This window comes from Taeniopygia guttata, chromosome Z (assembly GCF_048771995.1).
Source record: "Taeniopygia guttata chromosome Z, bTaeGut7.mat, whole genome shotgun sequence".
In the NCBI taxonomy this organism is placed as follows: Eukaryota; Metazoa; Chordata; class Aves; order Passeriformes; family Estrildidae; genus Taeniopygia; species Taeniopygia guttata.
Genome location: NC_133063.1, coordinates 6,281,249 through 6,304,801, shown reverse-complemented (window position 1 = coordinate 6,304,801; position 23,553 = coordinate 6,281,249). Strand labels below are relative to the sequence as shown.

Here is a 23,553-nt window from a genome sequence, read left to right as displayed (position 1 = left end):
CTACTTCTCATGAAGGCCAGCTGGAAGCAGCTAACATATTACAGCAACTTCCTCAGCTGTTGGCCTTAGGAATATGTATTCTCTCCAGAATATACATCTTTGGCAGGGAACAGAAAGAAGGAATCTTGGGTAGCGAGTGTGCATGCCAAGTGCAAGAATTGTTATATTTAACACCTAGTTTTCTGTCCTTGAAATTATATCTAAAAGAAGTTCAAAAGTTGGACAAAAGTCAAACAGGGTGGTAGGATTTTTTTAAGTAAAAAAGGATTAAAAAAAATAGTTAACTGTCTTTACACAGGAATTTTTTGTAATCTTTAACAAGAATGTTTTACATGTCTTGCTGCTTGAATGGTTCTACAGTACCTTTAGGACTGTGTCCAAGATGCACAGATTAACAGCCATATAAAAAAAACCCTCTGGCTGTGTACTGGAACATTTAGTCTAAATCTACAAATACAGTTGTCCTACAGGAATTTTTTGCTAATCAGCTACATGGCCTTAAAGTGTAGGTCATCTGAAAGGGAAAAGTAAAATGTAATCAACCTCTACAAAAATAAAGTACTGCATGTGCAAGATTGACATGTGGGAGATAGAGTGGGTGGGAATAAGAATTATAGAAATATATTCTTCATTCACTAATGTGGGTTTACATTAACCTGAAATCTGCTGAATTAATGAAAATGCTACATATTGGTTGGGAGTGAGCATTTTTTATAACTCATATATATATATATATAAACACAAGCAGTTTTGACAGTTAAATTTATTTCTGATTAAATTTACTGATTAATGTGTAAAAGTGAAAATAATTTTTTATTTCTTTGAAATTGAAAGCTTTGTTAGAATTTTAAGCATGTGAAGTCTGGAAATATACAGAACCTATACAGCTCCAACTACATTCCATAAACACTACCTAAAACGTGACAGGTATTTACCTCAGACTGAATATTTGCAGTGAGAGAAATCCAAAGGTGAGGCAGGTTTGGGAGGCAGTTTTGGAAGAGTCTGCTTCATCTTGAATGTACACATGCGTATACAGAAAAATGAGTTTCAAGATGAGGGTCAGAGCTGTTGCTCTGAAGGTGCATCTAGCTGATCTGCAGAACTTGAGGTGTCTCCTAATGAACTCAGAACAAGTCCATTTCTTTTCAGGATAAACAAGAAAAATACGAGTTACTTTTACTCTCCAATATTCATTGGCTCCTCTCAGTTACAGCAGCATTTGGCTGATATGTCTGCAAGACAAACTCACATTTAAGACATGGACATCATGGACACAGAAACCTCACTGTTTGTCTGTGTAGCTAGCAAGTGCACTGCTAAATGCCTGCAGCTTTCCCTATTTCACACTATTTTAAATATAAGCTAACATAGCTAATATGAGCTTTTATGGTAAAAAGATTTTTTTTTCTGGCTTCCAGTCGGTAGAATTCTTAATTTAGAAGTCAGTCACTACCGCTGCTGCTGCTGCTGCTATGTGAACATGGAAGAGCACTGCATGCTTATCGGATCCCTCATTGATTTTAAAACCCTAGGTGTTTGGGAAAATCTTGCTTTAATTGCATGTTGGGTTTAAAAATTTTGGCTTGCAAATCACTGAGGTAGCCCTGCTTCTTCCCAATGTTCCACAAGCATCTTACAATACTTAGTAAGTTCCCAATTTTTTTTTTAATAAAAATAAATGCAATGTTAAAATTTAGTACATTTCTGTAAAAATAAAAGAACATAGAGCACAAATGTCTCTATTCCCTGCCTGGCCACATATGAACTAAGACATTTCATTTAATCATCCTTTGATGTCAGTTTCTAAAATGGTGATATTAGTAAGTAGGTCAAGACTAAAATTAATTGTTTGCAAAATCTCTACATCTTGGGATGGAAAACTAAATTGTATTGCTCCATAACACTCTGGAATATCTCACCAAGGCCAGTGGAGGCTAAGTTATTTAAAGGATATTAATTCACCATACTAAAATCTTGTCAGATTCTGCATAGAAATTCAGACCTAAACACTGATTAGCTGAGCGATTTGTCTGTTTGCTGCTTGTTGTGTCAGTTGCAGTCACAAAACTTTCAAACCAGAGCTCATTTCACGTAGAGAAGATGTGACTGCTGCCAGAGTGCTCTTCACAGAACCACCTGCCTACATGAATTGCTTGGCAATACCAATTAGCAGACAAACCATTGGAACCCATTTTGTTAGGAAAAGACTAGTGTTTTTCAAATCCCATTCTCCCCTCCAGTAATCCAGAGTCTGGATTGCACCTACTCACTCTAGAATGACCTAAGGGCAGAGAAATGATCTTTGAAGATCTTACATACCAGTTCCATGTGCCCATGTCCTCCTCTGCAGCTGACTGAAGGAATACCACGTGTTCACACATACTCTAACTTTGACTGATAAATTTATAAATCATTGAAGGAAAAAAAAAATTGCAATATTGTGTGCAATATTATGCTAAATTAAGATTGCCATGATAACAATCAAAGATTATCTTTCCTTATTAGAGATCTTCAACATATTAGATTCATCATATCACCTCATTTTCCTTTTACTCTCACATTTGTTTTCTCTTTGTGTTTTGTTGTTTTAATTTTGTCCCTTTTTTTCACCTTTTAAATTTTGCTTTTCCATTGTCTCAATTTTAACTTCATTAAAATATTGAAAAAATAAATATCTCTGAAACTATGATGAGAGGAATTTAAGGAGTGGTCAGAATTTTGTCAAAATTAAAATCTATGTTCCTTCTGCTATTAGAGATAAAATTCATGTAGGTATATGTGTGTTTTTACATGTTGACCATGTTGACCATGTGTATAATGTTGGCTGTTATAGGAACTCAGATTATTTTTAGCTGCGCAGAAAAAAGGCAGAGAATTCAAAAAGGGAGTTCTGTTGAGAAACTTCTCATGTAATTTTACAGCAGCATACTAGATTTGATAGCATACTTTGAAAATAATTCAGTGCTAACTGATTTCCCTCCTGTAAACCATGTATTTTTTCATGTGCTAAGCTGTGGTTGATACTGAATAGACAACTGTATATTCATAATTTAATATCTTTACATGCCTTGGCTCAAGGAGGCTGTATCTGATTAATTCAGCAAGATAGAGTTCTCTATTGTCTCACTGAGAACAGAAGCAAAATCAAGTCCACTTGCTGCCTTTATAAAATGCCAGTGTTTGATTTCATGTGGTTACAAGTTCAGGATGTGAAAACATCCAAGTGTGTATCCTGGTCTCTTGCACCTCTCTTGGAGTCTTATGGATCCAAAAGGAGTCTCCCTTCTCTTGATGCACATACTGGGGGCACAAGCCCTCTATTTCCCATTTAAAACATGTAAATCTTTCTGCCAGGTTAAGTGTTTAAAATGTCACTTAAATGCACATAGATAACCAAACCAAAGAGTAAAAATTTGTTTAATGTTTCATACAGTCAAAGTTTATTTATCATTTGAAGAAAACTATATTTCTTCATCTCCATCATGAGACAGGATGGTGGGGAAACATTTTTTGTTATAGCACCTTCTCCTTGTCTTTCTTATTTCAGTTATTTTTCAGCTGCTTCTTGAAGCCTCCCAAGGAAATATATTCTCAGTATTTATGTAATAAAAATTATTTGGATAAACATTTTCGGGATTATGTGGCAAAATTTGCCTGAGGTCTTACATTATTAATTACAATAAACTGATTAATATTTGAAGATGTTCTATACAGAAAATTTATGTAAAACTTGGTGAAATTTCTGGGTACTTGAGTCAAAGTCATTAGAGTCTAGGAGAAAATTCCAATATGTAATTTTTAATAGATTTGTAGTTAAAGCAATAGCATGTGTGTCAAATGGACAGAAAAGTAATTCCTGTCCTATGAAATTTTGTTCACAAAAAGTCAGAAAAGGCTAAAGTATATTTTGTTTTGTTTTGGGGTTTTTTTGTTTGTTTGTTTGGAATAGGTTTTGTAAGCATCAGTGCAGCACTGTCCAAGTTTTCACTCTAATATATTATGTTACTGTGATAGAAGTAAAATGTTACCATTGTTACAGTGCTCAGGTTTTTTATTTTCTTACCCCATTCTCTGTGGCAACAAGATGTCAAGACTAATTAAAGGCCAGGCATCATGTCTCACACTGTGTGTTTTATTTGTGAGACACGTGAAAACATGAAGATATGATGCAAATTCAGGAGGCATGGACTGTGCTCAGCAGAAAGAGCACTTTTGCTGTGGTTAACTAATTAAACATTCTTCTCTCTGCTAGTATCTGTGAATGTCTTTACCATCACTTTAACCTCTAATAAGAGTAAATTTGTATATAGATACAAGAGAGTAAACTTTTCTTCATCCAGGCACATTGCTGTATTTGAGTTTCATCACAGGCTCTGAAAAATAGACTTGGACAGCAATAGGATGCTGGAGTAAGTCCTCCAATTAATACTATTAATTAATATGTGCTTTTAAAATTGATTTTCATTTAGCTAATGGAGTAGAATTCAGAAATTTTGGAATGCTGACATCTGAAGAAGCAGCCACTCACTTCACATGGACTGGCATTTCATGTTCCTGATTACCAGCAAAAATACCTTTCCAATCAATGTTTCTTCTGTGTGTTCCAGTGCTCTGTCACCTGTGGCAAAGGAATGCAATCTCGAGTCATCCAGTGCATGCACAAGATCACGGGAAGGCATGGCAATGAATGCTTTTCTTCAGAAAAGCCTGCAGCCTACAGACCCTGTCATCTCCATCCCTGCAATGAGAAAATTAATGTTAATACAATAACATCACCCAGGTTAGGTAAGCAGTCAAAGATGACAAATCTCTTTTCATATATTTCTCTCCATACACTTATGATGAACCCAGTTTAGAAACAGAAGTCAGGAGGTATTCAGAAGATTTAAATTCTATGCAGAGACTGATCTTCCTCCCTCAGGTTTTGAGTAAATACATCAGAGACTATAACTAAGAATGGTTACAGGGTTTTGTTATCCAAGCAAGGACCTTATTATGAGACTGTATGATATTAAGGAAACAAAATGTCCCATATGAAAAAATATTTTTATTAGAGACATTATAAACATATATGCTTTTATATATTCACCCAGTTTTATAAATTTTTTTCTAAACTGAGAAAATACATTTTTTTCTGTTTAAAAATGTTGCAAACTGTGTTCTCTTGATATTTGTGAGATCAAGGAGCCCCTTATTTGTGCTTTAAATACACACAGATCCTTCCACTTGTCTTTAGTTCAAGTTAACGTTTATGCCTGATGTATTAGGATGCATGAAGGAAAATTACTTCGAATGAAGAGATTTTCTGCACCTGGCAGAATTCAGGTCTCTTCTGTTCTTAAAGAAATTATGGTATTTTGTAACTACAGAACTGTTAATTCTGGTAGTTTTTGTTTCCTAGTGCATTGTTGATGATGATTACCCTTAGTTGCCCTAATCATTCATATGCATCTTGAGGATGATGGGAATATTCAAAGGCTTGCTGCAAGACTGCACACCCTTTCCAACTGATTTTCCAGAGCCCTTGTTAAGATAAACCCTCTTGTCCAATAGATTACTTCCACATGGAAAACAAGACTAGCATTTCAGATTGTATTCTTTTAAGACAGTGAAGCATATTTCTCTTTTAGGTTTTTAACCTTTGAACATTTCTGCACAGTAGTCATCGTTGCAATTTGCTGTTGCTTATGGTCCTCTCCTTGCTATTTCACTGTTTGAATGTTCCTCCCCTTTGTACTTTATCTTTCTTTGTTCAGCTGGTCTCTCAGAAGCAAGATGCCATCTCCCCATCATTGATGATTTTCCTCTGGTGAGGTTACATAAGAGGTTTTGTGTCACAGAGTCAAGTGATTCAGAAAGAGTCACACAAAAAATACAGCGTCAATTAAAATTCAACTTAATGTCAAGTGCAAAAAAAAAAGATAGGACTATGTTGTCCTCATGGCATGGATTATGTAGGACTGATATTAGTAATCTACAAATCAATGCCATCCAGCATGGAATCAGAATCAAATCCAGTAGAAATTTTAACATCCCTGAAGTACATAATGCAATGCTTCTCTTCAATATATTGATAATTTTGTCCTCCAGTTCCATTCATAGCGTGCAGCAGAGATTTTTTTGAATTGGGAGTAGGGCTAGTGAAAGCTGATGGGGATTGTGCCACCAGCTCTCTTACAAATTTCTCTTCCGTTAGCACAGGAGATTAACTCAAATCTGAGAATGACTTCTTTTTTTCAGTGTTTTTGATGGGTTTTGGACAATATCTTGTTCTTGTGTCCTGTTTTTGACTGGGTTCCCATTTTAATTCCATGCATGTAATACATATAGTTGATATGTACAACTAAATGTGAAAAGCTCCAACTTCAGTCCTTCTATAAGCTGCGTAAAGGGGCTTTCATAAGTGAAACAAAGCAGAAAGGTGAGCTCCACTTACTCACCAGAAGACAGCTGCATGACATTAAATTAATTAAGTTCGATGCAACTTAATCCAATTTGTAAATAAAGCTGGCCTTAAAAAATTTTTATGTTGAATATATTGACAGCAGGAGGACAAGGGGAATTCCTTCTTTTGCTAGGTATCTCCGTCTATAAACTTTTCTCTTTCCCAGATACACTTCTTATGTCCTTGTCTCTCTTGGTATGTGATTCTTCACTAGTAAAGGCAACAGTAATGTATATTTGATTTTGCTGTTGTTGTTTCACAGCTGCTTTGACATTCAAGTGCCTAGGAGACCAGTGGCCTGTGTACTGCAGAGTGATAAGAGAGAAGAACCTCTGTCAAGACATGAGGTGGTATCAGCGATGCTGTGAGACGTGCAGGGACTTTTACGCGCAAAAAATGCAACAAAAGAGCTGACCTCAGTCAGACTGGCTGTCTCTCAGCTCTTTGCAATCTTATTATTTATAAACACACACACACACACCCCCCCACACACAGGCTTTTTCAGACCAAATATTATCAGATTACATATAATTTAATCAAATTAATTTATTTTTGCCTGCCAGACATCATTAATGGTTTTGGTTAAACAGCCAATGTTTTTTATCTTCTGACATTTTCATAATTAATTTTTATATGAACACTTTTGGATACATTTATCAGAATTTTTAAAAAATAGTAACTAGTATTTTAAATGTTTATTTTCAGTAAGGCCATCTGTTGCAAAAAAAAAAGTCATGTTATCTTGAATTTATTTTAATTTAGCTGAATAGTTTTGTTGTATATGGAAATAAGGTTCTTTTTAATTTCATTATATTTTTGGCATTTGGAGTCAGAATGAGCTTGTGTTTTTTGCAACAGATGTCAAAGTGAACAAGCTAACATTATTAAACAGGTTATTACAGAATGTATTGTGAAATTAGTTCATTTGATTTAGAAACATACTGAAGGGGATATTCTACTGTAACTTATATTATAAACAAGAAAATTAAAATAGCTAAGTAGAGATTTTGATCATTCTCATGGACACATACTTGAACACAAGTATTAAATCAATGAAACACTGTAGAGATTTACACTGAATCACTGTTGCACTGTTTGAGGTAGTGTAGAGAAATGCAGTCCTAGAACTTGTACCATCCTATGAATCCACGTCTGTAGTGTTTTAATATGTCACTTAATTTTTTAAAGTTTTGAAACAAAAAACCCATGCCCCTCTATACCTTTGTGTGTCCTTTCGCAGATTTACAAATGGAAGTGTCCTTTCTCCTGCCACTTGTATGGCTTAATCTGTTAAACATTCTCAGTTCTCTGTTGATAATTTAGAAAATAGCTTTGTAATACTACTTTAGTTTTATCTTTGACTAATGAAAAAGTCTTTATAAAAATTAAATGTTTTACAGTTTTGTGAAACATTATGAAAACAGCTAAGATTTTCCTTATGAGAAAATACTGTACATGATTCACATGATTTTTACATTTTCAATAAAAAGTAAAGCTCTTTTTGCTCTTTGCATTTTTCTTTTTTTGTGTGTCTGGGTCTGGTAGCTTAATCCATCGAGCTCTGCATGGCAGCAGGTACAGCTAGAGTACAAGTGCCTTCTGCCCCATGACTTAGGCACCACCCTGCAGCTGCAGACAGACATGTCACTCTGAGAGCCTCGATATAGATATGGAAATTGAGAATAACAAAGTAAAGAGAGGCAGGTATTTATCTCAGGTGAGTCCTGTAACTGCTGAACTTGGCACGTGCACAGCAGTGGGTCTTCTGCCCACATTTTGTGATGCAAGTCTTTAAGTATGTTCTTAAAATATGTAGAAGAGAAAATCCTGAAGACACGACAGCTGGAGAAATAAGCCAGAAAGGCATATTTACTACTCAAAGCAAAAAAGGAATGCAGCTTTATTTAGGTGAGTGTTGCTTTTCCTTCTCTGCAAAGAGTCTAGTGTATAGATGTGACACACACTTTCCACAGATAACCACAGATACCCACAGACAATAAACTGAGGCCCCTAGTCAGGACTGTGATTCTGTCCAGGAAGAATACTTAAATGCAATCTTAACTACCATTGAAGTCAACATCTGTACTATCAAAATCTTTAGTTTGGCCTCTTACTGCTCTGCATTTGAAAACTGCAACTTTAATGAGGTGCTAGGTGATTTTAAATAAAATACCTTCTGGTTTGGAAAAGTAAAAAAAAAGAAAGAAAAATAATGTTGACATCATGGAATGTTATATTTTGTATAATTAAAAAGTTTCAATGCACAGAAAATTCAGTTGCTTTGGGGCATAATTACTTAAAGTCACAGAAGCACATTTGAAAGTCTAATAGAATTATTGTAGTTGGCAGGCAAAAGAAGCAATTATTATTTTAAATTTTCTTCATACTTAGCACCAGATCTTGGTAATACTCCTGCATGCACTTGAATCACAATTGAAAATGAAGCAAAAGAAAAGATGCCTCCAGACTCGGGGTCAGAGGAAAATTTTTATCAGCCTGTGATATCATCCTCACAGTTCTAAATGTTTATGCGCTGCGGATTTTGAATATTTCACTAACAAGAATGTCATCTTAATTACAAAATCTAAAAAGTGTGTTTTAACTTTGGCTGTATCTGTCAAAAACAAATACTGACTGCAGCTGAAATCATCCTCCCATCGCCTCTATAAGAAGATCATAAAAAGGAAGTACTTTTCATTGGGAGATAGGGGTGGATTTAGAGAGTTGTGGTCTAAAATTACCTTTTTTTTAAATGTAATGAGTGAAATCAGGAAGTTATAGGATGTTATACTTTGATCAGGATGTTATAGTCCTGATAAATCTGGTTCTGATTCCTTTCACATCTGTAGTACAAAACTACCAGTTAAATGTGTGTGAATAATTTTGTGTCTAAATAGCAAATATACCTCTGAATTTGAAAGCAAGTTAATTTTACTGCTTCAGCATATACTACCATCATTCTGAGGAGCAATACAGACTGAAATACCCTTTTGGTCAGAAAATATACCCAGCCTATGGCCTGAGCTGCTGCATGTGGGGAGGGCAGGCATGTGCCAGCCTGGCAGAGTTTTCCATAGACCTGGGTGGCAGCAGGCAACCCTTTCCAGCTGTGTTCAGTCAAGCCATAGCCTTATGCAGGCATAGACAGTCCAGAGTTAACTTTTTTTTTTTTTTTTAATTTGTTCTTCCTTCTTCAAGAACAATCCCTCTGCATTAATATGTTTTCCTTCCAGCCTGATGAATATGTAACATTTCAACAAATGAGTGTGAAGTCAATCAAATTCAGCTGCCATGTAAAGGTGAAATTCACTCTTGGCTCCTAAGGGCTAGAGTTGGCCTCTCTGCTAATTAAATACCACTTAGACCCTATTTTGTTGGATTAAGTGGGATTTAAGTGGTGGACAGGGATTGTATTAGGGTAGTGCACAGTAGGTTTACTTCCTCCTTCCTCCCACATATGTGCTGACTAGCTAGAGAAATGACCAAAAGTTACAATAGCTACCACTTCTCATAACTCTTAAAGAAATACCTGATTTTTAATAGCATTGTCATTTATTCTGAAGGGAAATTGCTGCTTTTTTCTGGTTGTTTCAAGTTTTTTTCCACTCAGTTTTCATTATCTTCTTCAGTGACAGAAAAACAGCCATTTGCATATTCCAAAAATACACTGAAAATAGAAAGCTTGCCTGCATCGGGAGACCAATGGAAGCCCTAAAACCTAACAGATGAATTACAAAAAGAAAATTAGAAGCACTCAGAAAGAATTTTTTAAAGTTTGTAAAAAAGATGTACAAACAAAGAGAAAGGGAACTTGAAATACATCCAAACCAGGAAGCTGAAAGGGGAGACGGTGGGACCATCTGATAGCACAAGTGTGAAAGGGACACTCAGGAGTGATAAAGCAGTGAAAGAGAAACTCAGTGAATTACTTGTGTTGGCTTTTCCAGATGAAATGTTGCAGGGTTCCTTTTAGCAGAGGTGTCAGGTAAGTTGGATCAAGGTGAAGGAAATGTACAGGAAAGTAAGGACAAATAAATATGTTCAATGCAAGCAACATCTAGGGTTGTAGTCACCTGAGAATACTGGAATAACATAACTGGGAAATTGGTGTCAGAACCATTTGCCATGGTGCCCAAGCTGTCATTGCAAATATTCAGTCTGTCAGACTGGCAGAGTGCAGTATAATTCCTGCCTGTGGGAAAGGCAACCCCTTGAGCTGCAGATTGCCATAATAGCCAAATAAAAAAGTAAGATCCTTGAGCGCCTGGATAAGCATGTGCTCTCAGGTGAGAGTCAGCATGGCTGCAGTTGTGAATGGAGCAAAGAGGATCTGCTGCACACAGAAATATCTGACAAATTTCAGTATTACAGGATATTCAAGTAACTGCATTCAGGACTACAGGAGCAATCTTTATGGCTTGAAAGGTGATTAAAGAGTTGGAAGCAAAATAGTCATCTTTCAGGATGGAGAGAAGTCAGCAGTATGGTTCCCTAAGGAGTTAGGTTTTTTGGCATTTTCATTGTGGCATGAAGAAGAGTAAAAACTGAGGTCTTTGTCTACGCAGGTGACATAAAGCTCTTCTGGTTAACTCCTGCCTCAGTTGGCAAGAAACACAAAATGAGTGATTAGACAAGACAGTAACTGAAAAACTTTGATGTAGGTAAATGTCAAGTATTATAGCTATGAAAATAGCCTGAACCATTCCTATGAGACACTGAATTTGCAACTGGCAGTCACAGAAGTGAAGTTATTAGCCCTGTGAGAGTTACTACTGCTATGAGAACAGCAGGAAAAAAAGCAGCAAAAATGGATGGATGTTTTCAGAAGGGAAGACATAATTTTTCCTATTTTTGGAATTGGTGTAACCACAACATGAACATTGTATTCCTTTATGGTTGCCGTATTCTTATAAACAATGTTGTGGAATTACAGTGCAACACATAGAAAATGGAAAATAAATTAGCAAGGAGATAGATGGGTGGCTTACAAGATGAGAATTAAAAGGTTGATAATCCAGATTGAAAAGAAACTGAGACAGTTTAAACATCCTGAAGGTGATGGATAAGCTGTGTGGGGAGCTCTTCATAAAACCCTTGCAGTACTGCAGAGAGGGCACCCTTGATATGGTTAATATGGAAATTTATTTAAAAGACATAAAAGTAAGCAATTTAGTCAGATGGTCATGAGGTTCTGAATCTTGCTTCTGGAAGAGGTACTATCAGAAGAATTGAAAAGCAGTTAGATAAATTTATTGTCAATTTATAAATAGATAATAAAAGGCCTGGAAAAGAGATACTTCAGCACAAAAAAAAAAAAAAAAAAAAAAAAAAAAAAAAAACCAAAAAAACAGTGGTTTCTGAGGGAATAAAAGAAAGAACTGCAGAAAGTAGCAGGGTGTACACTGTCTCCCTAAACAGCATCTTGTTCTTGTCCTTTTCAAACAAAGTGATAGATCCTGGGACTGGGTGAGGCCTGACTTACTAAGATACCTTTTATGTTCTTATGCCCAATGGAGTAGTTTTGGTATGTAAACTCACACAGGCACACACAACATCTTATGCTACAGTAGCACAGAAAAGCCCTGCTTTTTCTAGAGATGCTGGAAAGTCTATGTTTAAGAAGTCGTGGTTGTGTACACCCATGTATTTTAAAACACAAATTATTACTCTCTTAGTTATTACTGCACAGGGGAAAAGTGAGAACTACATGTCATGTTAAGTCCAAAACAGCAGCTTCATGGTAATCCCTAGGGTATGCTGGAAAGGTGTATTAGTGTTTCAGGGCTTTATTAGACTGGGGAGACACCCCCAAAAGTATGCACATCCACTCAGAAACATAGTCACTACTGTCTCTTTTGTGGCTGCTCACAGATAGTTTATTTGAGCATCTACTTGAAAAGTGCCACATTAATAATTTTAAGCAGCTATGCTTTAAAATAATCTCAATTACATGCAAGGAAACATCATGAGCTTTCTAAGTAAATAACAGATTTATATTTATATTTATTAACATATATGCATATCCAACCATTCATTTTTTACTTTAGGGTTTAAAAAATGTTTTCCTATTTTTATTTCATTTCTATATTTCAGGTGATTTCTATGTGGTAAATAGATTGGTTTGATTCTATGGTCTAAGTAAAGAGCTACTTTTTTTTAATGCCCTAGTTCTCAGCACAAATTTGATTCAAAAAAGGTTTTCCTGGATTTCAAACAATGACCTTTCAAAAGCTTATCCTCTGTGGCAATTTCATCAAACTGAAATATATCCTAGAAAAACATACATATGGAGAGGCGACATTTGCTAGTCATACATAGAGGCCATAATGAGAAGGGGAATTTCATTAGCTGAAATTCAAAAGGACTTACGACTCATAAAATTATGATGAAAATGTCAAATCTCAAAACAAAATAATAAAGGTGATGGAGCTGAGACCGTATCATTCAAGCCAGTTACAGTGAATTTTTTGCATTTGAATGGGAGCAGAATCAATTCCCTGAAAACTTCTGTTATCAATTACTTGAAACAATCTAATATTTCCCAGGGTCAAGAAGAATTTACTATGAAAGAAATCCCTGACCCTAAAAAAAAATGCATGTCATAGCTGTTGTGGTAAATGGTACCAACCCACACAGCACAATGGAGCCTCTTGGTGCTGCTGCAGAAAAGGAAGACTTGCTTTGACGGGAAGCTGCTTCTAATTTTCTGGGGGGAAAAAAATGTTACTTTGAAGTATTGTAGGCTTGACATTTTTGGCAGATAACTTGAGGAAGTGCTGGTATGCATTTAAGTGTCTTATGCATCTACTCACTGTTACTCAGTTAGTTTTAATGAGCACATATGTATCTATCAAAATAGACCTTGAACCTGAAAACTTAAACCAGGCACTTACAGAAACTTCTCCTGTCTGCTCTGCCACTTCTAAACAATCTTTTATCATTGGTAGATGTTATAAGTGAGCCTGATACCAAACAAGGGTCAGATACAGTTTCAGGAAACTGTCGTATCCTTCTTCACATCATTAATAATAGAAAGAGCATGCACAGCCAGGAAGCAGAAGCTGGGGCTGTTTTCATTATTACTCTACAGCACAGAGACATGGACCTCTCCGTTTTGCCAAACAACAACCATCCTGATAAATTTCTGCAACTGGAGGTTAAATCTTTAGTGAAAAACTCTGCCTTTCTACCAGCCAACTGGGCAAAATTCCCAGAGGCAGCTTTTCCTGGAGTGCAGCGGTGGCACAACAGGGTCTATTTACAGGTAAGGTCTAAAAGAGGCTGATATTTTCCTGATTTTTCTACTTTGTTTTAAGGATCAGGAGAAAAATTACATGATGGTGACAGGTCAGCTGTGGTTTCAGCTTCCTGCATCTCTTAATTGGGATCGTTAATATTCCTGTGTATTTTCCCATGGACATCAGTGAGGATCAGGCTCCATTAGAAGAGTTAGTCTCTTCAGGGAGGTCTACTGACTTTATTTCAGTGTATTAGGATTTCTACTGCTCTTTGTAACATTTTCATTGCATTTTCTAGAATGTCTACTGAAGTAAAATACCACTTAATTGTACTAAAGGTGTGTGTGGAATATTCTCTCTCAATAAAAGCCCCAGATTTGAAACTGAAAGTGAGGCCATATCCCTTAAACTTTATGAAAAGGCACATTAGAGGGACATTAGAGATTCTTGCTACAAATGTATATATCTACATAGCTCCCCATAACTTCCTTTTTATTTTCCTTATTTTTTTTCCCTCATTCAACTTCGTCCTTCCTGGTATACTGAAAGACAACTACTGAAAGTGTGAAACACGCTGACTGCGTCAATCCAGGTTATTATATAGAGGTAGCAGCAGTTTCTTGGTAAAAACGTGAATGTGCACTGCCTAGCAGAGGCCCTGGAGCTGGCGGAGGAGAAGTTCATGTCTGGATCAGCAGCAGTACAGCTGCATCAGCTCACACCCCTCTGGGCCCCACTTGCTGCTCCACAGTGCTCCTTCCCTGCTGCCCGGGGAGCCCCTCGCCTTTCCCCACCCCTAGCACGAGCAAAAGCTCCAAGGTCTGGTTCTTGTCAAGGGATGGAGACATACATAAGTGGCTGGGGGTGAGGGGAGTGATGGAGAAGGGTCTACATTCTCAGGATCCTTAGTGTAGGGATCTGTTTCCCCAGGGGAATGAGGAGTAAGAGCCAAAAAAATTTGAAAGTGGGGGAAGGGAGAATGATGCTGAAAGTCTCCCACAGCAACTTCCTATTGCACTTCTCCCTGTTCAGACATTTCTCCCCATCAGCTCTCTGAACCCCTTTGCTCCCTCCCAGAGTCCATCCCAGTCCTCTTCCAACTGCAGAAGTCTGACACCCGCTTCCATGCTCCCCCTTTGCTTTCCCTAGCTCCTTCCCTACCCTGTCCACCCTTCCCTCTGCCTGTCCACTGCTCCAGCCGCTCTGCTCATGTTGTATAATCCTCGCTGGCTGTCCACTGTATAATTCCCTCTGCCTGTCCACTGCCTCCAGCCGCTCTGCTGGTGTTGTATAATCCTCGCTGGCGGCTCCCCCATGCAAACAGCCCTAACCAAGAGCCCGAAGCATCCCAAACTACGGGGTATGGTGCAATGCTGGCCTCACCCCCTCCCCCCGTCTGAGCCCCTGTTTTTGTGCAGGAGGGAGGCAGCCACACACAGAGCCTCCCCCGCAGCAGGGATGCTCTCCCCATTGTTGTCAATCAGGACGCGCTGTCACCCAGCCAGGGCTGCAGAGCTGCGGGAGGATTAAAAATGTGTAGGGAGCCCAATTTTCGACTCGTGCTCCGCGCTTTTGCCACCAGCGAGAAGGTTTTCCTGGAACTCTGTGTCCCATCCCGGGATGGCTGTTACAAAGGAAATGTCTGTACTCACCATGACTCCAAAAACGGAGTTTGAAAAGTGGTATATTGTGTAAGTGTTAAACCTAGGATACAGTCTATACTTTTTAGTGTAGTCATTAGTGAATTCAAGCTGTCCAGATAAAATTCATTGTGCCATTCTCTCTCCCTTAGGAGCTTGCCTTCTTTTTCTCCTTTTGCTGACAATCAAATAAAGGAAAAGCACTGATGAGTTCCAGACATTAGACGAAAACACGATGGCACAGTGGACAACTAATGGTGCAGGAATAACATATTTCACATCAAGATGAGAGAGATAATGGGGTTAAGGGTTAGTTAATTCAGAAATGGAAAAGGGGGAATGGGAGGAGGAGAGAGAGAATTAATTTCAGAACATGTGTGCATGATCTAAATATTCCTAAAGTCATTAAACCTTGAGAGTAGCCTAAATTCCCTCTTTAGAAGTTAATATTCTCTGAAGAAACTAATGCTACTCAAGTCTCCCTATGCAAAGTGTTTGCTTAGTGGTATGTTTGTGGTCTCTTCCAAACTTTTATTATGAGATCGCTTAAATTTAAAAGCACTGAAATGCTTATGTGTTTTCTCCACCTTTAAGTTTTAAAATTTGTTTCCATTTTAAAAAGCAGCTTCATGTAATGACAAAAAACTGCTGTCTTTCTCTTCACTTTCCTCTTTGGTATCAGGCAAACTAAACAGCTTCTCCTCTTAGCATGTACTTTCATCATCTACTTTGACTAAAACAAACCATAAAGCAGTCCAGGAATTTTGGCCCTTTCTTGTGAAAAGCAGCATAAAAAGTACAGACTTTCTCCTGCAAATGTATCACTGCTGACTGCATTCTGCTCACCCTGACAATTTCCAGTCCTGCTGGACTCTCTGCCCCACAATATGTTTTAATGCCCAGCACACACCAGGTGATTAATCCTCCATATCTGTTTCTCATGCATGTCTCCCCTGTAGTCAGCCTGGTAGTTTTCTGCAATTCTCAGACTTCTCTTTCTTGTTTATATTTCCCTTTTGCCCCCCTATTTTTGGAAGACAGAAGAGAGCATTCGGTCTTAGCAGCATGCTACTTCTTGGCATGGTGTTTTTTGAGCCTTACACATGAGTTAATGCCTGTGTACCGTCCTTGCTTTTATATTCAGCATACCAGGACAAGAGGGTTTTTAAAAATCTGTAAGTTAGGTGCTGGGTTAGAATCACTTATTTGCCCCCTGGCTCAAATGTGAATTACATATTTCCACTCTCTCCCTTATTCTTCCCTAGACAACTGCAAGTGGCCACAATAAGAGCCAGCAGCAAGGTTTGCAGGAGCCTTGGTCTGTGACTGTACAAAAGTTTTTATATAATGCACTCACAGCCCTGCAGAGCTGCATTGCCAATGACAGATAAAAAAAACTTTAAACTAAACAATTCATTACAAGAAGTAGTCTCAATATTGTGCAATTAAAATAGTCAATATGAATATTCACTTTTGTCTAAATGTCTCTGTCACTTTGGCTGAAGTGTTTGTAACCATCTCTTTCCTGCCCATGTCAGGTGGCTTTTCAGTTTTGAGGGCAAGTTTAAGGCAACCTGAGGCTGCCTTAATGTCTCTGACAAGGAATCCAGATCCCCTTAATTTCCTTCCTTAAGTTTCATTTCTAGAATCATAGAAAGGTTTGAGTTGGAAGGGGCCTTACAGGTCATCTGGTGCCAGCTCCCATGCCATACACAGAGATGTCTTCCACTTGAGCAGGTGTCTTCAAAGCCCCAGACAGCCTGGCTTTGAATACTGTCAGGGATGGGCATCCACAACTTCTCTGGGCAACCTGTTCAAGTGTTTCACCATCCTCACAGAGATGAACATCATCCTTATAACTAATCTAAACTCACCCTCTTTCAGTTTAAAGCCATTTGCCTTGTCTTGTTTTTGTAAAAATTCTCTCTTCAGCTTTCTTGTCAGATATCTGTATGTATTAGAAAGGTGCTACTTGGTCTCCCTGTAGCCTTCTCTTCCCCAGGCTGAACAAGTAGAGAGGCTTCAATCCTCTGATCATCTTTGCAGCCTTGTCTGGACCTGCTCAGGCTTCTCAGGAACCCTTGATGTGAGCTGTCTGCCCTACTGTATTCCTTATCTCCTTATGTACCTTTGGTTAATCCTTGCCTTCCCGACTGCTTTTCCATCTCATCTCCTATGAGATGTGATTTGTTGAATGAAGCTCTCAAGTGCTAATATTCTCCATAACAAAAGAACTTTTAATTTTCCAAATGCAGCAAATGTAGTAATACCTACACAGTTGATACACCTACCACAGAGATTCTTAGCTACACCCTAGAAGTTTTTTGTCTGTCAGACCTTTTGTTTGCCTTCAAAATAGTTCTCTACACCAGAAGAATGTCCTTACTAGTACAGGGAGGGTCCTCCACAATCTGTTACGTGGTTTTTGCACAACAAAGGGTTATAGCATTAAACAAGCTACTGTCAAATATAATGACCATCCTTCTAGTCACTTTCATTAGGATTGAGAACGCTGTTATGAAACAAATCCTGTAGTATTTGGTGGCTGTAAATTTCTGTAGGACTGCCTTGCTTAAAACTTCTAGTTGTAGCTGCCCATCAACAGCGTTTCTTACTTTCCCTGAGCATCATTGCCAACATCAAGTAGAAACTGGGGCTGCCCACAGGAACAGAGAAACTGATTCTGTCTGGGGGGAAAGGAAAGAAAAGCCTGAGTTCCAGGAAGCATAGTTCCTTAATTTTTGAATCTGCCTCTTTGTTTTCTTCTTTCGGGTAGATGGGCTTGAAACCAAGGTCTAGCCTTAACTGTTGATGTCCAGGACTTGATGAGTGATACTTCGTATCACAGGCTGAAAAAATAATGGTTAGGCTCTTGGGTTGTTTCAGTGCTATCAACAACAACAGAAGTGGGAAGAGAAGGATGAAGCCAAGATAAAAATATTTCCTAGTAATAAAGACTAGATTATAATTTTAGTTGTATGTATTGTAAGGTATGCATAATTTGCATGATAAAATAATCAGCGAGAAAAAAACAGGGAGTAGGCATATGTTCAGTAATGGAACTGACATCAACCTTCTATAGATCTCTGGGCTTTTCACAGAATACTAGCACTTGTATGTGAGAGCTCTCTGGGTCTGTCAAAGAAGCACATCTTTTTCTCAGTGAAAAATGAGTTATTAACCAGTTATAAAAATGCTCTTGCTCGTGAGCTATATGTAGACGAACACAGTTATGTGTTTGCAGAGCTGAGCACTTTTCAGCTTGTTAAATAAGTATTTCACAAAGTTATTTCATCTACAATTTTCAGCGTTCTTACTAATTACTGCTTCTTTGAGTATTGGCTGTTCGCTCCTTCCATTTGGTGAATAACAACATGAACTGATAACATGAATTGATTTGTTCTGTTCCAGCCTCATTCACACTGCCTTCTTATTTCCAATGTATATAGTATGAATCCTGTAATGGATATTGATATCTAAATTTACAATACTTTTATTTTTCTTTGAACATTTGCTGCATGAGTCAGAGTCTGTGACAAAGACTGGGATGTGTTTTGAATCTTAAAAGAAAATGTAAAAAAGTAGCTTTTTCAATAATTAATACTAGAAAGCATATTTTTGTTATCTAACCTTACGTTTCTAGAATGCATATGTTTAATGCAATATTGTTCATATTTCTTTGTGTGATATCTTAGTCTTAAAAATTTTGGGATTTGATGAGATTCCAGCTTTTGTCCTTACTTTTACCGAACAAGTCTGTAAGACATATCTACCACAGAAATTTTGCAAACAAGCATCTGCTGTACTCAAGTGCATTCGCCCAATTAGTTTGTCACTTCAATGTCTGTTCTCTAACATTTCTGCAAACTATATCCTACCCCAAATTCTGGTCCAGCTCTCATGATAAAACCTGGTTGCTCCTCCCAATTGATTCCCTCTCTATATCTGCTCCAAGCCACCACACTTTCCTCATGCCTATGAAAAGAAAGGTACTTCAGACAGTAGGTGAAAAAATTTTGCAACAAAGCACTGTTTTTATGAACAGATTTTTGCATCATGCCATCTACTCCAAGTTTTGGAGTATTTTATGTAAAACAGCTTTAAAAATTTCTGTCAAGTCACATTCTTTTCACAACATTTTAGCCTAGGGAGACCAATCAACCCCTGGTGAGACAGTTCGCGTTCTTCAACAAAATGTTCTCCAACTTCAACTATTTAACAAGCCTGAGGGAAGAGGCATTAAGGTCATGACAAATCTTAAATAAGAAATAAAGTAAATAAAATGCAGTCAGAAAGAAAAGGCAGTTAAAAACACCAGCTCAGCTGAAATCTGGCCAGTACAGCCCAGAGGGCTTCAGTGCCAGCTGTAACTGCAATGCAGAGAGTAATATTATCAGGGGATGTGTGGAGGCTAACAAATGACATGTGGAAACGATGAACTAACAGAAGGATGGGAGGTCACTGAGGATCCACCCGCCTACTAATGGCAATTATTGATGGGAAACATGCTTAGTCACTTCTGCAGGATTTAGTGATAGGAATGCCAGCATGATGCTTCCTCCTAGAGTTTCTTAGACAAAGTCTGCTGTTTTCTCATTTCCACCTTCGCTTTCTGAAGGATATCAGTTCTTATGCTTCCTTCTACACCTGCCTGGCTCAGACTAATGTATACAAATCTATACATGTGCACAGACACTGCAGTCATGAAGTAGGTGATGGTACACAGCAGCTGACTTCCACTGAAAATGGATTCACTAGCCCACCAAGTGGACAGAAAATTATTCAAACAGAAGAAGCCAACAGTTTGCTTTCATCTTAGGGACTTTCACGGACTTGATGAGGTGTCCAAGCAGTTTTCAAAGTCAGTGTGCAGGAGGTCAGCTGCCCTGAGCTCCCACCAGAAAGGTGGAAGGAGAAGCAGTACATGCCCCTAGCCCTTTTGCAGCTGAAGTCCATCCAGCCTGCAGTAGCTTAACATCTGGAGATCTCAGTAAAAGTGAAAAATTCAGGGAAAGTCATCCTTACATGGAAGTAAGTTTCTCAGGACCCAGCTTCTTCACTGGCTGTTTACTATGTGCACTTTACCTTATGGACATCATGCAGCAGGTGCTGCACACACCTTTGTGATTTCTGAGAGCAGGAGAGAGGTGGGTATTGTCCCCTCCCAGCATACCTGACACACGGCCACTGGGTCAAGCCAAGTCTCTCCTAGACTCAACATAAAGTTCCTAAGGATAAAAGTACTCATGCGGAGGGATGAATATGCTCTGTGTCAGTTCTAAAATCCTAAGAGATGGTGTCAGTGTAAGGCAAAGGCTCTGCAAAAATCAGGTCTCTTAGGTACCTGACACACTGTGGTACCAAAGATCAGTGACAGGTTAATTGAAAGTATTGTGACAGAAGGCTGGGACAAATCTTGAATAGCTTGGACTAGAGAGTCTGATTGCATTCCTCCAGGAAATTACAGATTGAAAAGTATGGTGACTATTTTACAGATCCCTAAAGAGACCCTTAGTGCTGTTTTAGGAGGCAGCTGGTGACTTCTCAGAAAATATGATCCCACCAGGGCTGTTATTCTTCTTCTTCCTCCCTTGACACCCACATGTTCTAAAAGGTCTTATTTAACAGCTTTTGTTATTGGGAAAGTGCTCAGATATTTAATTACCTGTGAATTGTGACAGTTAAATGAAGACCCTCTTTGACCTCCTGACATGGATCTAGAATTCAAGAGTGTGAACAGAATTGTGCCACACCCCTGCTATCAGAGATGCATTTCCAGTTGAATGTCATTTACACACCATTGCCCCTGTGATCATTCTGCTTTGTCCTTACATATTTGCTCCTGCATCATACATCCATGGCTTCCACCAGAAGTATAATGTTCTACTGCAGTAGCACTGTTTCACTAAAGCAGAGGCCTTTTTCCAGCAGGCATTATAATGTCAGTTCACATTTGCAAGAGAACTTAATGTCCAGATTGTACCCAACTGTTGTCTTCCTTTCACTAAAGAAAGAAATCTGTCCAGAGTGAGCATTCAAGCTCCCTCACTGTAGTTTACTAGAAGCAGAAAAATGGTTGCATGTTCAGTTTTAAAATGATTCTGTTGCATTACAAGTGATAATTCTGGAAGGGGGCCTGTATTGTAGGTAATGCAAGTTAAAGCCAGGTTCTGATCTAACTTGTGTCTTACAGAGAGAAAAAAGAGCTGCCACTGAGCTGCCAGGCTTAGACTTGAACAGGGTCAGTCAAGAAATAATAGACAAATCCCTGGGGAAACACATTACTCCCATCACCCTGAAATCCACAATCAAGAGCAACCCATTGTACAGTGATATCCATGTGGATGATGACTGGGAGGAGAAGAAGAAGACTCCTTCCTGGACTGTGCAAGAGTATGACAGACAGTCCCTGCACTCTAACCTGGCCAGCCACATAAAGGTAATTGGCTGTTGTGCTGAGTTTGAGCAAGTGAATTGCTGTGAGCTGTGTGGTGTGTGCATAAACCACTCTGCAGCTCTCCTGGATCTTTAGGTGGGATTACAGAAATAAATGTGGAGGTATTTTCTGCTACAGACATGACATTAACATGAGTCTGATCAGGAAAGAAGTCTATGTATCTGCTGAGATTGCAGGAATTTCAATTATACAGTACATGACCTCTGATTAGAGAAACTCTTAAACCACAACGTTGTACAACTCAAATTACGTAGGGAAGAGCTACAAATGTGGCACTTAAATACTGTAGAGTCACTTTATAAATGTTTGTAGCAAAATTCTGTTATTAAATTACATACGTTTTTCTCAGTCTCATCCACACTATACAGGATCCTGCCTCCCTGTGGGTTGGCACAAATCACATCTAAGATTACTTTTTTTTTTTTTTTTTTCCTGTTCCATTTTTTTAAAGGGTACTCAGAACTGTGTTTATACAGTATGACATCTCTTCTTGAGAAGACAACATGGTGTGTTCTGGGTTTTTAAACACATTTCAATGGCTGGTGTCCTATTTTTGGTTCCTGGATGAAAAGTGTGGTTTTAATTTTCCCCAGTGGAACATTTGCAGCATCTGGAAAGTAGCACAACCTACATTCAAGTGAAAGTGTCTTGCATATGTGTTCTGATGTCTTAAATTCATTAATCAGTGTCTGATGATAGCCAAAATACTTCTGGGTATGTTCTAATGACTTCATGTATAAAAGAGAGAAACTAATTTCATTTTTCTGACTCTTCTTCTAGGAAAATCCTAATGATCTGCAGTTCTGGATGGGGGATATTTATACTCCTGGGTATGATACCTTGTTAAAAAAGAAGGAGCGAGAAAAAAAACATTCAAAATATTGCCGAATCGTTCTGCTCATAGTACTAGCCATTTGCATCCTAATTACTGTAATCATACTTAGTATTTTACTTACTTAGCTTAGCCAAATGTTGATGAAATTCTTTTTCAATAAATATTTTTATTAAATAATTTCCTTCTCTGGTTTTATTTGAATTCCATTTCTTTTGGTCACAAACCCAATTTGACACCACTTCTTCAAAATATTCCTGTACAGCACAAGGAATTGACCCAGAAAAGAGACAAATATTCTGTGCATGGCTGAGTGTCTCCTTACAGGTATAATTTAAAAATAAAACTATTCTCTATCTTTTTTAGTGCCTTCTTTAGTCTAGTGATTTAAGTCAGTATGTGGTATGTTACATATAGTGTGTATAGAGAACCAGCTGACTATTTGTTCAAATAAACACCTACCATCCTCTTTATCTTTTTATGATAGCTATTTTTAGAATATAGAAAAGCATTATAAAGCATCATTCAAGAGATCGTAAAGAATTATAAAGCAAAAATTAACACAGTACTTAGACACTGAGTGCATTGCAGCAATGATACAGCACATAGTAAAAGCCAGCCTAAACACATAAATATTTTCTTACACTTTTTCAGAGAAGAAATAGAGAAAATCAATCACTGAGTTTCTATCAAAAAATTCCATAACCTGTGATAAAGTTCTTCCATCACTAGGTCATATTCTTTCAAGATATGTCTGTCATCCCAAAAGATAGAGTGGCATTATTTTTTTTCCAACAAAATCTGTGGAGTACAAGAGTATATAATGGAATTAATACACCTTAAAAATATTACAGTTATATAACCAGGCTGTGGAAAGAGATCTTTGTAAATTAAAGGAATAAAATTAAATGTTTAGAGCACATGGACCATTAAGTTAA

At 37.9% G+C, this 23,553-nt stretch overlaps 2 protein-coding genes across 2 annotated transcripts in view; both read left to right on the top strand.

Annotated features, from left to right (window-relative positions):
• The window catches only part of ADAMTS19 (ADAM metallopeptidase with thrombospondin type 1 motif 19), a 126,618-nt gene extending 118,669 nt beyond the window's left edge, over window positions 1-7,949 (top strand). Inside the window, exons 22-23 of the mRNA XM_030258105.4 lie at window positions 4,611-4,788; window positions 6,711-7,949. Coding sequence (XP_030113965.4) covers window positions 4,611-4,788; window positions 6,711-6,862 — 330 coding nt within the window. The 3' untranslated portion in view covers window positions 6,863-7,949. The remainder of the gene's footprint in view (window positions 1-4,610; window positions 4,789-6,710) is intronic.
• Window positions 7,950-12,685: 4,736 nt separating this feature from the next.
• MINAR2 (membrane integral NOTCH2 associated receptor 2) lies at window positions 12,686-22,793 on the top strand. Its single transcript, XM_012577370.5, has 3 exons — window positions 12,686-13,712; window positions 21,520-21,765; window positions 22,564-22,793. The coding sequence occupies exons 1-3, from the start codon at window positions 13,488-13,490 to the stop codon at window positions 22,741-22,743; spliced, it is 651 nt and encodes a 216-aa protein (XP_012432824.2). The 5' UTR covers window positions 12,686-13,487; the 3' UTR covers window positions 22,744-22,793.
• Window positions 22,794-23,553: the final 760 nt, after the last annotated feature.